The sequence below is a fragment of the Nerophis lumbriciformis genome, linkage group LG01 (assembly GCF_033978685.3).
Source record: "Nerophis lumbriciformis linkage group LG01, RoL_Nlum_v2.1, whole genome shotgun sequence".
NCBI lineage: Eukaryota > Metazoa > Chordata > Actinopteri > Syngnathiformes > Syngnathidae > Nerophis > Nerophis lumbriciformis.
The window spans coordinates 51,922,501-51,942,856 of record NC_084548.2 but is presented as its reverse complement, the minus strand read 5'-3'; the positions used below and the strand labels follow the sequence as shown (position 1 = coordinate 51,942,856).

Below are 20,356 nucleotides of genomic sequence, written 5' to 3'. Positions count from 1 at the left end.
CTAAGTTACATTTAAACCAGTGTGGGTGGCACTGGGAGCAGGTGGGTAAAGTGTCTTTCCCAAGGACACAACGGCAGTGACTAGGATGGCGAAAGCGGGAATCAAACCTGGAACCCTCAAGTTACTGGCACGGCCTCTCTACCAACCGAGTAATCGTGGAGGGGGTAATCGTGGGGAGAAGAGGGGGATAAGACAGATAGACAACATTAACAACATCAGCAAATACGATATGTACAAATATGATATGAAAAATAATAGTAAAGAATCAGTGAAGTAGATAGTTATAATTCAGTAATGACAATGAACATTATTACACTGCTAATGATGCATTACTCAATTATCAACAATACAATTGTTCAAATGCAACAATACATAAATGTGATGAAAACTTGAATTACAAAAGGAAGCAGATAAATAGGGGGGAAGAAAGAGAAGCGAACTATATTAACCTTGTAGATTGTTATAGTAAATAATAGGTTAAGCTTTGTCAGTGTGCCGTGTTTTACCCATTTTCCCGTAAAATGTTTCATGAAACGTGATTATATGCATGAGTGTATGTATGCATATGTGCTTGTGTATGTACAGTATGTGTATATGTTTGTTTGTACAGTGAATGTGTGTGTGGCTGTATGTACCGTGTGTGTGTATGTATGTGCGAGCGTATGTACCAATGTATGTGCGTAAGTACCTATGTGTGCACGTATGTGTCCCCCACAGGCGGACGGGAAGATTGCATTGCAACCGGGCCCCCACGAGCCCAACCCCTCCAGGACAGCACGACGGGGCCCACCCAGGCTGCCCGACTCAAATTGGCTGCAGTGGCACGGGGGCCACGGGAACCACCCACCCCACCTACAGGGACCCCAACGATGGAGATGGAACATCGAGCATCTGCCCTGGCAGATCCTCCCCCTGAGGAAAGAGAAAAGACAAAGGAAAAAAAAGGAGAAGATCACACAAGGTCACACACATTTAAACTCAACTTAAATGTACACTTTTTTTATTCTTCTTAGAAATGTTCTTACCTTAGAGACGTAAGCCCATGAAGTGGATTTAATTATAATATATATATATATATATATATATATATATATATATATATATATATATATATATATATATATATATATATATATATATATATATATATAAATATATTAGGGCTGCAACTAACGATTAATTTGATAATCGATTAATCTGTCGATTATTACTTCGATTAATCGATTAATAATCGGACAAAAGAGACAAACTACATTTCTATGCTATCCAGTATTTTATTGAAAAAAAGCCAGCATACTGGCACCATACTTATTTTGATTATTGTTTCTCAGCTGTTTGTAAATGTTGCAGTTTATAAATAAAGGTTTATTAAAAAAAAAAAAAGCCTCTGCGCATAGCATAGATCCAACAAATCGATGACTAAATTAATCGGCACCTATTTTTATACTCGATTTTAATCGATTAGTTGTTGCAGCCCTAAAAAAATATATATATATATATATATATATATATATGTTTATACATCCACACACATATAAACACATTAGAGATGCGCGGTTTGCGGACACAACTGCGGAGTCCGCGGATTATCCGCGGATCGGGCGGTTGAAATTAAAAAAAAAAAGATTTTATCCGCGGGTCGGGTCGGGCGGTTGAAATTTAAAAAAATTAGATTTTAGATAGATTCAGGCGGGTGGCAGTTAAACCAATTCGGAAATATATATACATAGTTAAATGTTGTTACCCACATACGAAAAACGAGCAGGCACCTGCTGCATATGCCACAACAGAAGAAGAAAAAAAAAAGAGATGGACACTTTTACGGAGCGGAGAAGGGACGCCTAGCCGGGGTCCGGGACCGAGGCCCCTTCCGCCGAGAGGGCCCCACCGGGAGCCGTAGCTGAGGTGATCCGCGAGAAGGGCCCGACCGCGCCCACCGCACCGACACCCCGCCTCGTCCGCCTTCGCCGCGGCCGGCGTCACGCGCAGCAGGTAAGCAGCTTACCTGCCCGCCACCCCCGTGGCCGGGGGCTCGTAACAGGGGTCACTCCGCGCGCTCCGCCCGCGCAGCTTACCTGCCCGCCACCCCCGTTGCCGGGGGCGCGTAACAGGGGTCACTCCGCGGTGGACGGTGGCCATGGAAGTCGGAACCCGCTAAGGAGTGTGTAACAACCCACCTGCCGAATCAACTAGCCCTGAAAATGGATGGCGCTGGAGCGTCGGGCCCATACCCGGCTGTCGCCGGCAGCGAGACCCGCGAGGGCTAGGCCGCGACGAGTAGGATGGCCGCCGCGGTGCGCGCTGAAGCCTCGGGCGCGAGCCCGGGTGGAGCCGCCGCGGGTGCGAGGGACATCGCACCTCCACGCGCTTGGAGGTGCGCTCAGCGCGGCTCCCAGATGATCGCGCACTGGTGTCTCCTTTCTTTAACAGGCAAAAGCTTTATAACCTCACTAATGCCTTGCATCGTCTATATTAGATATATAACAACGGGCGGGTGCGGGCGGGTGCAGTTCTGATTAAATGTTAGATTGGGTGGATGGCAGATGGTTGACGACTTTTGTGATGCGGTTGCGGATGAAATAATTGCCTATCCGCGCATCTCTAAAACACATATATGTATATACACGCCTGTGTTGTATTAATAGATTGAGTAATCAAACAAGAATCCAAGTCTTTTGTATCATTTGTGATATGCTGTCATGTTTAAATGTGAAAGATGTCAAACAAATCCATCCATCAATTTTTAAACGCTATTGTCCCACTCGGGATTGCGGTGGTCAGGGGGCGGACTGGACTGGAGCCAGGCCATAAAACATAATTTTCACATGAAACTCTAATCTGGCTCGTGTGAGCAGGCTACAGTATAAACACATTTTGTTATAAACTACACAAATTATGCCTCTTCCAAAGTTTTACTTATTGCAGTGTATATATTTTCAAACAGGGTGCGGCATTAATTTCTCAGAGTCAGCTTTAGCCACGCACATTTATCTTCTTCTAGACTTTTTTCCTGTGTTCAGTTCTCAGAGACCCGGCAAAAACTCAAAAAACGAGAAAGAAGCACTTTTTACTGACTTGGGATTGGTCGGACGTGCAGAGCTCAAGCACATTTAATATGATTTTTAGGGGTGTGGTCTGGGCGTATTCTGGGCGTACCAAGTCCAAATTGATTGCGATGTCAAAAAGCAATACACGTGCACGCTTCAACACACCTGAATCTTTACTGGCGTATGTAGTTTTCTGGATTTGAACGTATATTTAGTTCCTACTAAGGCTAGGAACGCCACGCAGCTGTTATAGACAGGAAAGCATAACAAGAGGTTCCATTTTTTCTTTTTTGTGTGTAGTGTTCTAATTTGGGATGGGTTTTTTTTCTCTTTAGAAATTGTCGAGAGCCAATAACAAACAAGCTGTGGGCCTCAAATGCCCCCCTTGGCCGCACTTTGGACACCACTGATGTGAGGTCATCAGATGGAACCACTCAAAGAAAATAATGAAGTCTTATAGAAAAAGACTTTCCCTAAAATGTTGGAGTTTGTTTGTGTGAATGTTTGTCCATTCATCCAGAAGGTCACTTATGTTGGACCTCGGGGATGTTTTTTAAGGATAAAGAAGTGTGACGCAGTCATACAGTACAGTGTATGTATGAACAAAACAACAAAAACATGACATTCTTCTCGACCTGTGAAGACATTGTGGTAAATACGAGGGGGAACGAACAGGTCAAAAGGAGATGGATCTGTTTTCCCTTTGGCTTTGCCCAACTGCCATCAAAAGAGTAATTTGGCACAATCAGAAAGTTTCCCTAACTCCTCAGAGTCACTGAGTCTCATCAGAGGTTTGTGTGTCTCCAGGGGTGTGACAGCAGTATGTGAGTCAGAGCTGCTCCCGGGGGCCACCAGCTCTGCGGCCCCCTGCAGGACGGCCACAATAGTAGCCCCCGGGGCAGATGCCATAGCTGGGATTCCCACCCGTAACCGGGACGCCTTCGCTCAGGGCACAGACACACTGGCAGCAGCCCCACAATCAATTCATCAATCTCTGAAGGCAGACATAACTGCAAAAGGCCACAGTCGTCACCCCCACAGCTCGCCTTGGAAGGGGATGACACTGCGATGACACCGTGGCAAAGTGCAGAAAACCATGAAGGATAAGATTTACCCAGACAAAAAATGTGCATACTCTAGTGCAGGGATTTTCAACCACTGTTCCGCGGCGTCGTGAGATATTGCCTGGTGTGCCGTGGGAAATTGTGCAACTTCACCTAATTGGTCCAAAAAATATTTTTTGCAAATCAATAATCGTAATATTGTGCTGTGTAGAGCTTGGCAGGGTAACCATGTAATACTCCATATCAGTAGGTGGCAGCAGGTAGTTAATTGCTTTGTAGAAGTCGGAACGCGTCAAGGATGGTTTGTCGTGATCCCAATATGCAGAGCACAGCGGGAGACAGCGTGCAGGTAAAAAGGTATGTAACGCTTAAACCAAAAATTGACAAAAGGCAAGTCCCGCTAGGAAAAGGCACTGAAGCATAGGGATGGCTATGTAAAACAAATGTAAAACTGGCTACAAAGTCAACAAAAACAGAATGCTGGACAACAGCAAAAACTTACAGCGTGTGGAGCAAAAACGGCGTCCACAAAGTACATCCGTACATGACATGATAATCAACAACTTCCCCACAAAGAAGGATAGCGTACGCACAACTTCAATAGTCTTGATTGCGAAAACAAAGCAGGTGCGCGCAATAGCACTCAAAGGAAGGCGTGAAGCTGCTACAGGAGAACACCAACAAAACAGGAAGAGCCACCAAAATAACAGCGCAAGACAGAAACTAAAGCACTACACACAGGAAACAACAGCAAACTCAAAATAAGGCACGACAACCTGGTGGAGTTTCATTTTTTAAACGTTTCTGCTGGTGGTGTGCCTCCATATTTTGTTTAGGAAAAAAATGTGCCTTGGCTCAAAAAAGGTTGAAAAAAACTGTTCTAGTGCAGTGTTTTTCAACCACTGTACCGGGAGATACAGTCTGGTGTACCGTGGGAGATTATGTAATTTCACCTATTTGGGGTAAAAATATTTTTTGCAAACAAGTAATTATAGTCTGCAAATAATGTGCCGTTGTTGAGTGTCGGTGCTGTCTAGAGCTCGGCAGAGTAACCGTGTTATACTCTTCCATATCAGTAGGTGGCAGCCGGTAGCTAGATGTCGGGAACACGTCGTGTGAGACTACGAGGGTTTGTCGTCGTATCTAATGCTTAAACCAAAAATAAACAAAAGACGAGTGCTCCTAAGAAAAGGCATTGAAGGTTAGGGAAGGCTATGCAGAACAAAAGTAAAACCTAACTGGCTACAAAGTAAACAAAAACAGAATGCTGGACGACAGCAAAGACTTACAGTGGAGCAAAGACGTCATGTCACATGACATGACAATCAACAATTTCCCCACAAAGAAGGATAGCAACAACTTAAATAGCCTTGATTGCTAAAACAAAGCAGGTGCGGGGAATAGCGCTCAAGGAAGACATGAAACTGCTACAGGAAAACACCAACAAAACAGGAAAAGCCACCACAATAGGCGCGCAAGACAAGAACTAAAACACTACACACAGGAAAACAGCAAAAAAACTCAAAATAAGTCACGGCGTGATGTGACAGGTGGTGACAGTACACCTACTTTGAGACAAGAGCTATAGTGATGCATGTTTGTTTATGGTTTAAAGTAATATCCAACACTTGCGACAACGACTTTTTACTGCTGCTGAGTTTAATTTTTTAATGATTTCTGCTGGTGGTGTGCCTCCGGATTTTTTGAATGAAAAAAATGTGACTTGGCTCAAAAAAAGGTTGAAAATCACTGCACTAGTGCAGTGATTCTCAAAATGTGGTACACAGGCTCCAACTAGTTGTATGCCAAAGACTAGATTTCTTCTTTAAGTAGGGTTTTATTTTCCCACACAGTGTTATTGTTCAAACTACAGTGGCAAAAAATATTAAATATATAATTGTTTATTAAAACCTTGATTTTTATGAATACTTAGGCCTAGAACGCTACTATATTTTAATGTTGGTCCATATGGTGGGACTTGGAAAGCCAAGTGTTTTGTGAGGTGGAAGCGCTGGTCGGGTGTGAGATCAGCTGATTTCGTGAATCCTATGTTATAAATGATGACTTAAGGCATCAAACTACAGCCTGCGGTCCGCATCCGGCCCGCCAGCGTCCAAAATACGGCCCGCAGGAAGTACCAAGTTTTGTTTTGTTTGTTTTTGTTAAATATGACCTTTCTAATCCATTTTCTACCGCTTGTTACTCTCTGTGTCTCCTAGCTGCTCAGGCAAATCATATAGTCTAAAAATCCATTCTCCCATCAATAACGTGACATCATCGCGCTCGGAATATATATATATATATATATATATATATATATATATATATATATATATATATATATATATATATATATATATATATATATATATATATATATATATACACAGCCCGGCCCCCGGCCAAATTTGTTTAACCCAATGCGTCACCTTAGTCAAAAATTTTGGGGACCCCTGAGTTAAAGTATGAGTATTGTCTCCATCTAAGTAAGACTTTTTTAATGATACTTTTTTAATTTAAAAAAATATTACTCGGAAAATGACCGTGCAAGTTAGTAGGCCGCACCGTGACCTAGTGGTCAGCATGTCAGTCTCACAGTTATAAGATTAAAAGTTCGAGTCTCTATTTTGGCATCTGTGCAGAGTTTGCATGTTCTCTCTGTGCATGTGCGTGTCTTCATTGGGTATTCCCTCTTCTCCCGCGACCCTGAAACATGTATGTTAGGAGGTTCTAAGCTGTCCATATGTGGGTGCTTGTTTGTCTAAATGTGCCCTGTGATTGGCTGACAGCCCAGCCAGTCAGATGGGATAGGCTCCAGCTCATCCTGATCCTTGAGGAAAAGGAGTATAAAAAATGGATGGATGGACAATACAGCTGCTAACTGAGGATTTGAGAAGAAAATCCTGCAGCTTCCATCTTCAGACTTTGGCTCCTCCTGCTGGTTGAAATAGACTTTGACTTTAAATTCTAGCAGGAGCTCAAACATGAGCAGGTAGTGTGGGAACGCTTTATCAGGTGTATCCAAACTGCAGCACGGGGGCCGTTTTTCAACCAGCACCTTGTTTCTTATTGGCTTCAACATAAATTCAAAATGAAATAATGTATTATTACTAAGACATAAAGTATCATTGGATGTAACACTAATTTAAATGATTTATTCAAGGATTCCATGAACTTTATTGTCGTACGAGCAATGAATACCACAAAAACGGCACTATGTACATTCTAATGTACAAACCCTGTTTTCATATGAGTTGGGAAATTGTGTTAGATGTAAATATAAACGGAATACAATGATTTGAAAATCATTTCCAACTCATATTCAGTTGAATATGCTACAAAGACAACATATTTGATGTTCAAACCGATAAACTTTTTTTTTTTTTTGCAAATAATCATTAACTTTAGAATTTGATGCCAGCAACACGTGACAAAGAAGTTGGTAAAGGTGGCAATAAATACTGATAAAGTTGAGGAATGCTCATCAAACACTTATTTGCAACATCCCACAGGTGAACAGGCAAATTGGGAACAGGTGGGTGCAATGATTAGGTATAAAAGTAGATTCCATGAAATGCTCAGTCATTCACAAACAAGGATGGGGCGAGGGTCACCACTTTGTCAACAAATGCGTGAGCAAATTGTTGAACAGTTTAAGAAAAAGCTTTCTCAACCAGTTATTGCAAGGAATTTAGGGATTTCACCATCTACGGTACGTAATATCAGCAAAGGGTTCAGAGAATCTGGAGAAATCACTGCACATAAGCAGCTAAGCCTGTGACCTTCGATCCCTCAGGCTGTACTGCATCAACAAGCGACATCAGTGTGTAAAGGATATCACCACATGGGCACAGGAACACTTCAGAAACCCACTGTCAGTAACTACAGTTGGTCGCTACATCTGTAAGTGCAAGTTAAAACTCTCCTATGCAAGGCGAAAACCGTTTATCAACAACACCCAGAAACGCCGTCGGCTTCGCTGGGCCTGAGTTCATCTAAGATAAAGTTAAAGTTAAAGTTAAAGTACCAATGATTGTCACACACACACTAGGTGTGGCGAAATTATTCTCTGCATTTGACCCATCACCCTTGATCACCCCCTGGGAGGTGAGGGGAGCAGTGGGCAGCAGCGGTGGCTGCGCCCGGGAATCATTTTGGTGATTTAACCCCCAATTTCAACCCTTGATGCTGAGTGCCAAGCAGGGAGGTAATGGGTCCCATTTTTATAGTCTTTGGTATGACTCGGCCGGGATTTGAACTCCCAACCTACCGATCTCAGGACGGACACTCTAACCACTAGACCACTGAGTAGGTATGGACTGATACAAAGTGGAAAAGTGTTCTGTGGTCTGACGAGTCCACATTTCAAATTGTTTTTGGATACTGTGGAAGTCGTGTCCTCCGGACCAAAGAGGAAAAGAACCATCCGGATTGTTATAGGCGCAAAGTTGAAAAGCCAGCATCTGTGATGGTATGGTTGTGTATTAGTGCCCAAGACATGGGTAACTTACACATCTGTGAAGGCGCCATTAATGCTGAAAGGTACATACAGGTTTTGGAGCAACATATGTTGCCATCCAAGCAACGTTACCATGGACGCCCCTGCTTATTTCAGCAAGACAATGCCAAGCCACGTGTTACATCAACGTGGCTTCATAGTAAAAGAGGGCGGGTACTAGACTGGCCTGCCTGTAGTCCAGACCTGTCTCCCATTGAAAATGTGTGGCGCATTATGAAGTCTAAAATACCACAACGGAGACCCCCGGACTGTACTTAAGCTGTACATCAAGCAAGAATGGGAAATAATTCCACCCAAATGTTTACTGAGTGTTGTTAAAAGGAAAGGCCATGTAACACACTGGTGAACATGCAATTTCCCAACTATTTTGGCACGTATTGCAGCCATGAAATTCTAAGTTGATTATTATTTGCAAAAAAAAAAAAGTTGATGAGTTTGAACATCAAATATCTTGTCTTTGTAGTGCATTCAATTGAATATGGGTTGAAAAGGATTTGCAAATCATTATATTCCGTTTATATTTACATCTAACACAATTTCCCAACTCATATGGAAACGGGGTTTGTAAGTAGAATAGGATATAAATAGATCAGGTTATAAGTAGTATAGATTCTGTCAAGACATGGGGTGTTTGTTTTCCTGAGATGCCATGAAAGTTGGAGTGGACAAGGCGTGATGGTAAGGAAATCATTTTATTTTAACACTAACTACAAAAAGGGTACAAACAAAAAGCGTGCTCAAGGCAGAGATAAACTTGGCTAAGAAACAAAAACTACCACAAAGGCAAAACTATGGACAATAAACAAAAACTTACTTGGAACATGAACATCGACAAAACTCACTTGGCATGAAACTATGGTAGCATGGGTAACATGGGTAGCAGAAGTCAAACAGAGTTAATGTCGCCAGGCTGACGGCTTAAATAGTCTTGAACATGATTAATGACAGGTGTGTGAGTCCAAATGAATCAGGTGCGTGACATAAGGACAGGTGAAAACTAATGGGTTGTCATGGAAACAAAACAAACAAGAGTGCACAAAGAGTCCAAAAACCAAACTGAACATAACCAAAACAAAACATGATCACACAGACATGACAGATTCATAGGAATACATTGACAAAATAGACTAGATTGTGATCCTGTAGTGCAAATACAGTGTAAAAACAATGACTGCAAACCGAAGAAAAAAGAAAAGCCCAGTTTATTCACAAGATAGCCGCCCTGCATCCCTCAAGTCTGCTGTTTGCTGCCCTCTGTGGAATGTTGACTTATTAGCTTACAATGGCATAAAGTTGGGCACTTTGGATACGCATGCACATCATTCAAACTCAGCTTGGAGCGACTCTCTACGCATGATAACCCAACACATGATACAGTAAGTGATACAAAGTCCATCCATCCATTTTCTACCACTTGTCCCCTTCGGGATCGAGGGGGGTGCTGGAGCCTATCTCAGCTGCATTTGGGCGGAAGGCAGGGTACACCCTGGACAAGTTGCCTCCTCATCACAGGGCCAACACAGATAGACAGACAACATTCACACTCACATTCACACACTAGGGCCAATTTAGCGTTGCCAATCAACTTATCCCCAGGTGCATGTTTTTGGAGGTGGGAGGAAGCCGGAGTACCCGGAGGGAACCCACGCAGTCACGGGGAGGACATGCAAACTCCACACATAAAGACCCCGAGCCCGGGAATCGAACCCAGGACCTTCGTATTGTGAGGCACATTCACTAACTGCTGCCCTGTTTCTCCAATTGTGGTATTGAAATGTAGAAAATTAGGATCAGAGCTTACCTACATTGCCTTCTCTGTTTGTGAATCATATTTATATAGCATTTTAATCTAGAGACTCAAAGCGCTTTACATAGTGAAACCAATTATCTACATCTTAAAGCTAGATTTAAACCAGTATGGGAGTATGTTGTGTCTTGTCTAAGGACACAACAGCTTTGACTAGGATGGTGGAAGGGGGAATCGAACCTGGAACCCTCAGGTTGCTGGCTGGCAGCTCTACCCATAGAGCCACACCACTCACACTGTTGAACTTGAAGTAGGAGGACTTGTGTTTTCTTGTGAGAAATTGTAAATCCTCTGTGTTTGTCTTGTAGTTGTTTCACACAATGGTTTAAAAATGTGTTACCCTTAAGAAATATAAAGGAAAGCTTGAATTTCAACTTAGACAAGTGTCATGATTCTCACAAGACAGTTATTAGGTATGAATAGATAACCTTTTTATTGTCTGTAATAAAGCAGAAATTAATCTTCGACAGGCTCCAAGACAAATGTACAGGACAGAACAATGAGAGATGCGAAATAAAACCATGAAACAGAGACCAAATGTAGGAGGTATTCAGTAGTAGCCTGCTCATTGGCCTCGTGGTTAGAGTGTCTGCCCTGAGACTGGAAGGTTGTGAGTTACAACCCCGGCCGAGTCATACCAAAGACTATAGAAATGAGACCCATTACCTCCCTGCTTGGCACTCAGCATCAAGGATTGGAATTGGGGGTTGAATCACCAAATGATTCCCGAGAGCGACCACCGCTGCTGGTCACTGCTCCCCTCACCTCCCAGAGGATGAACATGGGGATGGGTCAAATGCAGAGGGTAATTTTACCACACCTAGTGTGTGTGTTACTATAGTCAGTGGTCCCCAACCACCGGGTCCGTGGATCGATTGGTACCGAGCCACACAAGAAATTAAAAAATGTATATAAATAAATGATAAATGGGTTGTACTTGTATAGCGCTTTTCTACCTTCAAGGTACTCAAAGCGCTTTGACACTACTATATATATATATATTTTTTTTTATTTTTTTTTTGTATTTTTTTTAATTTTTATTTTATTAAATCAACATAAAAAACACAAGATACACTTACAATTAGTGCACCAACCCAAAAACTCCCTCCCCCATTTACACTCATTCGCACAGAAGGGTTGTTTCTTTCTGTTATTAATATTTCTGGTTCCTACATTATATATCAATATATATCAATACAGTCTGCAAGGGATACAGTCCGTAAGCACACATGATTGTATTTTATGACCAACATTTGTTTATTTTTTTACCATACACCCCCCTAAACCACCCCCAACCCAACCCTCCTCTGTGGGACAAATTTTCAAGCGTTGACCGGTCCACAGTTACAAAAAGGTTGGGGACCACTGACTATAGTTGGGACTTTAACTTTAACTTCAAAGGATGATGCAACAGTGTCACTCTACCAAACCGGCATAGCTCGGTTGGTAGAGTGGCCGTGCCAGCAACTTGAGGGTTCCAGGTTCGATTCCCGCTTCCGCCATCCTATTCACTGTCGTTGTCTCCTTGGGCAAGACACTTTACCCACCTGTTCCCAGTGCCACCCACACTGGTTTAAATGTAACTTAGATATTGGGTTTCACTATGTAAAGCGCTTTGAGTCACTAGAGAAAAGCGCTATATAAATATAATTCACTTCACTTCAGTGTTCATCTATCTTTGTTCCAAGGGATGATGGCAGTGGCAATCAAGGTTTTTTGTATGTTTTTTAATTTCCTTTGCAACTCTGTTATTTTTGTTTCCACCACCCGTTTTCCTCCATTTGCCACCACTTCTTTACTCTAAGCGGAGGCTCCCTCACCTGTCCCCGATTGGCACTCAGGACACACCTGTAGGCTGCTGCTTCTTATGCCTTTTTGCGCTCTTCAACCAAGGTAATCAAAAAGGTCAACCAACGAACGAGATTTCTCTATAGAATCTCCTCTCTGGTCAACAAAAGCACCATGAAGATTCTGGCGGGAACTCTCGTTCAACCCTTTTTCGATTACGCATGCACCTCCTGGTACCCTAGCACCTCCAAAACCCTCAAATCTAGACTCCAAACATCCCAGAACAAGCTAGTCAGATTACTTCTCGACCTCCACCCCAGATCACACCTCACTCCTACCCACTTCTCCAAAGTGGGCTGGCTCAGGGTGGAGGACAGAGTAAAACAACTTGCACTAAGCCTAGTCTATAAAATCCGCTACACCTCCCTGATACCGAAGTACATGTCAAACTACTTCCTTAACGTAAATGACCGCCATAACCACAACACCAGGGGGAGCTCCACAAACCACGTTAAACCCAGATTCCGATCTAACAAAGGTCTTAACTCATTCTCTTTCTATGCCACATCAATATGGAATGCACTCCCAACAGGTGTAAAAGAAAGGGCATCTCTATCCTCCTTCAAAACCGCACTAAAACAACACCTCCAGGCAACTTCAACCCTAAACTAACACCCTCCCTTCCTCATCATACCTCTTCGGATTGTAAATAATCAAATGTAAACAATCAAATGTAGACACTTGTTATTATACTTTCTGATCTCTCTCTCTGTGTCCACTACTTGCTGTACATATCCTACCAAGTCAGTCCTATACTGTTCCAATGTCCATTTCACTGATGATGCAATTATTGATGACTGAAGTGTTGATACCAACCAAACCTAACAACCCCCCCCCCCACTCCCCCCCTCCATATCCCACACCCCGGATTGTAAATAATGTAAATAATTCAATGTATATACTCTGATGATTATCTTGTGTGATGACAGTATTATGAAAATAGTATACATCTGTATCATGAATCAATTTAAGTGGACCCCGACTTAAACAAGTTGAAAAACGTATTCGGGTGTTACCATTTAGTGGTCAATTGTACGGAATATTTACTTCACTGTGCAATCTACTAACAAAAGTTTCAATCAATCAATCGAAATCCTTGCTGCACTATTTTTGGGATTGAATACATTTTACCTGCACTTCTCCTGCCATCCCTGCACCCTGGGGTCAACTAGACTAAAGGGAAAAGTGTGACTACTAACCCCACACTTCCCTATTGGAAGAAAATGCGAGACAAACAGCAGTCAGCAATCAAACGTCCGTCAGGGACAATGAGGCTCTGCATGAGTCACAGTTAGTCAGAACAAGTTCCATTAGTGAGTTGTCCCAACGTCATGTCGAGGAATCTCGACTACTTTGAGGCTGTGTTCACAAATTAAGCCTGTTTTGGGGGAGCAGAGAAGTGACTTGACCGTGTGACAATGTGAGCATTGTGGCCGGCTGCTCCATGCGCATCAAAGAGGTGATTAAGCGGGCAGAAGGGGGACAATACTGCTCTTTACAGCGCCAACAGTGCAGCCACTCTCTGCAGTGCAGCGCTGCTGGACATACACATGAAACACATCTGTGCATTTAAGAGTTGTGTAATGTTCACCATGATGCAAACACCCTCGCTTTAAATATCATGCTTACGAATAACTCTAAATACACGCTGTTCAGTGTCACGGGCTGTGTTTGACATTTTCCATGTTATAGTGAAATGTACGTTCATTTATTCCGCAGTTAATGCAAATCCAGCTCCACAGCTGTGACCTCTGTTCGTGGAATCAATGAATAAATTGAAAAAAAAAGACGGACCCGGTCGCGATTGGTGGGAAAATATGTCTCCTGGCCAATCAGACTGTTTCGCCTGGGAGGGAAGTTCCTGCTCAAAATAAACTGCCACTTGTTGGCTGTTTTCATCCATTGGCGCGTTTCTCTGGTGTTGTTTGGCTGTAAGAAAGGATGACTTCTACTCCTTGTTGTTGGTGATTGCAGCAGAGACAGAGTGAAAAAAGGCTTTTGCACAACTTGTGGAGGACCACCTGGACTTTATGTGACATGGTGACATTCCAGTGAACAGATTGAATGCCAACATGAGGCAGTGGTTAGTCATTTTAGTGTCTCTGACGTTGTCCTGGAGTTTGCATGCAACGTTATCACAAACACATGAAGGTAAGTGATTTGTATTTGGTTTTTTTTCTCTTTAATGTTCTTCACCTGAACTTTTTGTAGTCTCATTGAGAACCATTAAGTGTTTAATAAGCCCATTAATGCAGCTTTAAAGCCAAGTCTTTGTAAACTGCTGGTGATGAATAGAACCAATATAAATGCCCCTTGTGTAAAGTGGATGTAGTCCTTAGAACAGTGGTCCCCAACTGTTTTGTAGCTGCGGACCATAAAGAAATACAATCATGTGTGCTTACTGACTGTATCCCTGCAGGCTGTATTGATCTATAATTGATATATAATGTATATATTGTGTTTTTTATGTTGATTTAATTAAAATTTCTTGTGCAGCCCTGTACCAATCGGTGGTTGGGGACCACTGCCTTAGAACAACTGATGGACCTATTTAATATGCACTATCAAAATACTATTACTACAGCTCCCTGCTTATTGGAGATGCACATTGGAAAAATATTTTAGTGACACTTCTTTATTCAGCAATAATCAATGCAAGGTTTGTATTACCCAACAGTGACCTTCTCTATATTCTCAATGGGGTGGATTGGTCCCTAAATATATACATGATCAATGAGCGCATTTGATTATTTTCAAACCTGTTGATTTAGTGTCTGCCGTGATCAAATCAAATCAAATCAAAACTTTTCATATACAGGCATGATGCAACACTAAGTACTTTACTTTAAAAGGACCAAAAAAAGAGCATACACTCACACATTCATGCACGCACACACAGCATCATGGACAATAACAAAACAAAGCATTGCAAAAATTAGGATCATCTAGAAAATAATGAAAATAAATATTTAAAAATATATATATAAATAATAAATTAATAGATTTAAAAAAAAACACAAAATGATTGTAAGAATAATTGTAGTAATAAATAAAATACGAAATAACAGGATATAACTGAAGATGTGGCACTTTATTTATACACTTTGTTTTGAGCAATGCAATTATCTTTTAGCACGAATGCTGCTTGTTAAGCAATGATTTTCTGTCTGTGTCCTCTTCCGTTCATGATATTTCCCTTCTCACTGCCAAAAGAGACGGCACACATGAGCCATTGTCTTTTGGTATGATCTCAGTCGCTCATCTCAGACACGCACACACACACACACGCACACGCACACACACACACACACACACACACACACACACACACACACACACACACACACACACACACACACAGAAGTACTGTCACTGCACTGAGACACACTGTCCACATTTATAGCTTCATCACAATAAGAACGTTGTGTGAGAGAAGCCTTTACTCCTCGACCCTAAGCCCGTTACTCCGTCAGTCCCCGAGGCCTAGACTGCTCCGTGTGTCAGGGTGATGAAGATGATGGACTACGAGACTGTTTTCTTCTTCTTCATATTGTTCAACCAACACGTGGAACTCACACTGCACAGTAATGCTATGCCAGCAATAACAGCACACCTGCATACAGGGGTGTAGCACCAAATTCTGGGCCCCCATACACAAGAATCTTAAAGGGCCCGCTCCGATCCCACCATAAACCCGTGCCATACACACACACTGGATATGTTCACATGCAATCAAACTAATTATTGCATGAAATGGTTGAAACCAGCTTTTTAAACAATGCATCATAAAACATAAAACACTCCTCTCTGAGCTGCCACCTTAACGTGGTAGAGGAGTTTGCGTGTCCCAATGATCCTAGGAGCTATGTTGTCCGGGGGCTTCTATGCCCCCTGGTAGGGTCTCCCAAGGCAAACTGGTCCTAGGTGAGGGATCAGACAAAGAGCAGCTCGAAGATCTCTATGAGGAACACTGACAAGGAACCCAGATTTCCCTCGCCCGGACGCGGGTCACCGGGGCCCCCCTCTGGAGCCAGGCCCGGAGGTGGGGCACGATGGCGAGCGCCTGGTGGCCGGGCCTGTCCCCATGGGGCCAGGCCGGGGCCAGTCCGAAGAGGCAACGTGGGTCCCCCCTCCAATGGGCTCACCACCCATAGCAGGGGTCATAGAGGTCGGGTGCGTTGTGAGCTGGGCGGCAGCCGAAGGCAGGGCACTTGGCGGTCCGATCCTCGGCTACAGAAGCTAGCTCTTGGGACGTGGAACGTCACCTCACTGGGGGGGAAGGAGCCTGAGCTAGTGCGCGAGGTGGAGAAGTTCCGGCTAGATATAGTCGGACTCACTTCGACGCACAGCAAGGGCTCTGGAACCAGTTCTCTCGAGAGGGGCTGGACTCTCTTCCACTCTGGCGACGGGCTGGGGTGGCAATTCTTGTTTCCCCCCGGCTCAGAGCCTGCACATTGGAGTTCAACCCGGTGGACGAGAGGGTAGCTTCCCTCCGCCTTCGGGTGGGGGAACGGGTCCTGACTGTGGTTTGCGCTTACGCGCCAAACCGCAGCTCAGAGTACCCACCCTTTTTGGATTCACTCGAGGGAGTACTTGAGAGTGCTCCCCCGGGTGATTCCCTCGTTCTACTGGGGGACTTCAATGCTCATGTTGGCAGCGACAGTGAAACCTGGAGAGGCGTGATTGGGAAGAATGGCTGCCCGGATCTGAACCCGAGCGGTGTTTTGTTGTTGGACTTTTGTGCTCGTCACAGATTGTCCATAACAAACACCATGTTCAAACATAAGGGTGTCCATATGTGCACTTGGCACCAGGACACCCTAGGCCGCAGTTCCATGATCGACTTTGTAGTTGTGTCATCGGATTTGCGGCCTCATGTTTTGGACACTCGGGTGAAGAGAGGGGCGGAGCTTTCTACCGATCACCACCTGGTGGTGAGTTGGCTGCGATGGAGGGGGAGGATGCCGGACAGACCTGGCAGGCCCAAACGCATTGTGAGGGTTTGCTGGGAACGTCTGGCAGAGTCTCCTGTCAGAGAGAGTTTCAATTCCCACCTCCGGAAGAACTTTGAACATGTCACGAGGGAGGTACTGGACATTGAGTTCGAATGGACCATGTTCCGCGCCTCTATTGTCGAGGCGGCTGATTGGAGCTGTGGCCGCAAGGTAGTTGGTGCCTGTCGTGGCGGTAATCCTAGAACCCGTTGGTGGACACCGGCGGTGAGGGATGCCGTCAAGCTGAAGAAGGAGTGCTACCGGGTTCTTTTGGCTCATAGGACTCCTGAGGCAGCGGACAGGTACCAACAGGCCAAGCGGTGTGCGGCTTCAGCGGTCGCAGAGGCAAAAACTCGGACATGGGAGGAGTTCGGTGAGGCCATGGAAAACGACTTCCGGACGGCTTCGAAGCAATTCTGGACCACCATCCGCCGCCTCAGGAAGGGGAAGCAGTGCACTATCAACACCGTGTATGGCGAGGATGGTGTTCTGCTGACCTCGACTGCGGATGTTGTGGGAGGAGGGAATACTTCGAAGACCTCCTCAATCCCACCAACACGTCTTCCTATGAGGAAGCAGTGCCTGGGGAGTCTGTGGTGGGCTCTCCTATTTCTGGGGCTGAGGTTGCTGAGGTAGTTAAAAAGCTCCTCGGTGGCAAGGCCCCGGGGGTGGATGAGATCCGCCCGGAGTTCCTTAAGGCTCTGGATGCTGTGGGGCTGTCTTGGTTGACAAGACTCTGCAGCATCGCGTGGACATCGGGGGCGGTACCTCTGGATTGGCAGACAGGGGTGGTGGTTCCTCTCTTTAAGAAGGGGAACCGGAGGGTGTGTTCTAACTATCGTGGGATCACACTCCTCAGCCTTCCCGGTAAGGTCTATTCGGGTGTACTGGAGAGGAGGCTACGCCGGATAGTCGAACCTCGGATTCAGGAGGAGCAGTGTGGTTTTCGTCCTGGTCGTGGAACTGTGGACCAGCTCTATACTCTCGGCAGGGTCCTTGAGGGTGCATGGGAGTTTGCCCAACCAGTCTACATGTGTTTTGTGGACTTGGAGAAGGCATTCGACCGTGTCCCTCGGGAAGTCCTGTGGGGAGTGCTCGGGGAGTATGGGGTATCAGACTGTCTGATTGTGGCAGTCCGCTCCCTGTATGCTCAGTGCCAGAGCTTGGTCCGCATTGCCGGCAGTAAGTCGGACACGTTTCCAGTGAGGGTTGGACTCCGCCAAGGCTGCCCTTTGTCACCGATTCTGTTCATAACTTTTATGGACAGAATTTCTAGGCGCAGTCAAGGCGTTGAGGGGATCTGGTTTGGTGGCTGCAGGATTAGGTCTCTGCTTTTTGCAGATGATGTGGTCCTGATGGCTTCATCTGGCCAGGATCTTCAGCTCTCGCTGGATCGGTTCGCAGCCGAGTGTGAAGCGACTGGGATGAGAATCAGCACCTCCAAGTCCGAGTCCATGGTTCTCGCCCGGAAAAGGGTGGAGTGCCATCTCCGGGTTGGGGAGGAGATCTTGCCCCAAGTGGAGGAGTTCAAGTACCTCGGAGTCTTGTTCACGAGTGAGGGAAGAGTGGATCGTGAGATCGACAGGCGGATCGGTGCGGCGTCTTCAGTAATGCGGACGCTGTATCGATCCGTTGTGGTGAGCTGAGCCGGAAGGCAAAGCTCTCAATTTACCGGTCGATCTACGTTCCCATCCTCACCTATGGTCATGAGCTTTGGGTTATGACCGAAAGGACAAGATCACGGGTACAAGCGGCCGAAATGAGTTTCCTCCGCCGGGTGGCGGGGCTCTCCCTTAGAGATAGGGTGAGAAGCTCTGCCATCCGGGGGGAGCTCAAAGTAAAGCCGCTGCTCCTCCACATCGAGAGGAGCCAGATGAGGTGGTTCGGGCATCTGGTCAGGATGCCACCCGAGCGCCTCCCTAGGGAGGTGTTTAGGGCACGTCCGACCGGTAGGAGGCCGCGGGGAAGACCCAGGACACGTTGGGAAGACTATGTCTCCCGGCTGGCCTGGGAACGCCTCGGGGTCCCACGGGAAGAGCTGGACAAAGTGGCTTGGGAGAGGGAAGTCTGGGCTTCCCTGCTTAGGCTGCTGCCCCCGCGACCCGACCTCGGATAAGCGGAAGAAGATGGATGGATGGATGGATGGCATCATAAAACAGTACCCACAAATTCTATATAAAGTGGCCATAACATGAATTTCAATAATCATATAACCCAGGGATGTCAAACAAGCCCGCGAACAGGTTCAATCCAGATGAGTTTAGTAAGTGTAAAATAGTAAAATTGTGTAAAATGGAGCTGTATTTTTAAATGAAAGAGACTGCTGTTCTAAATGTGTCCACTGGATGTCGCAATAGCAATTCTGTTAGGCAAGCAAATAGTTTTTACCGGGGCGAGCAAGTATACCAAGCAAGAGGTACACGGTAAAGCGGGGCTGTGACTCCTCCCCCTCAACCTAATGTAAAACAAACAGGAGTAAAATAAATATTTGGTAACCCTACTTTGAAATGCTGCATGAGACACTGCACATTGATATAGTTCTATTAGAATTGTGGTCTTCTGAGCAAATTTAAAGAAAGTGAACAGTGGAAATGACAAATTAGGTAGTTGATACATAAATAGTTTTTATTTACGTTTTATTTTGTTTTTTGTTCAATCCTAGATGGGCTGTAACTTAAAGTATAATTGCTTTGTAGATACACTGAGATTAAGTCTAAATTCATTGTGTTCTTCATAGTGTTTTTTATACTACACCAATTTTTTCCTCAGAATTTTCAACTAACTTGAAGTGTTTTGTCAAGAGGATTATTTGTGATATGTACATTTTCAGAATGTGCTTGTTCTATTTTGGGCCGGAGTAAAACTAATTAAACAATGTGAAGTTGTCGTAGTTGTATTTTTAAGTTATTATGCCATGATTTTACCTTTCCGACCCACGTGGTAATAGATTTTCCTGTGCTAAAATGAGTTCGACACTCCTGATATAACGTCATTATTCATTTAAATATGATTATAAATCTGTCAAGTTTTCCTTTACTTCAGAGTGTAAAGTAGAAATGATCTGATACACAAAGGAT

General features: G+C 44.5%; 1 protein-coding gene across 1 annotated transcript in view; it reads left to right on the top strand.

Annotated features, from left to right (window-relative positions):
- The first annotated feature begins 14,289 nt into the window (after positions 1–14,289).
- Positions 14,290–20,356, top strand: part of erbb3b (erb-b2 receptor tyrosine kinase 3b) — a 44,214-nt gene continuing 38,147 nt past the window's right edge. The window contains exon 1 of the mRNA XM_061985973.2: positions 14,290–14,436. Within this exon, the coding sequence (XP_061841957.2) occupies positions 14,358–14,436 (79 nt within the window). The 5' untranslated portion in view covers positions 14,290–14,357. The remainder of the gene's footprint in view (positions 14,437–20,356) is intronic.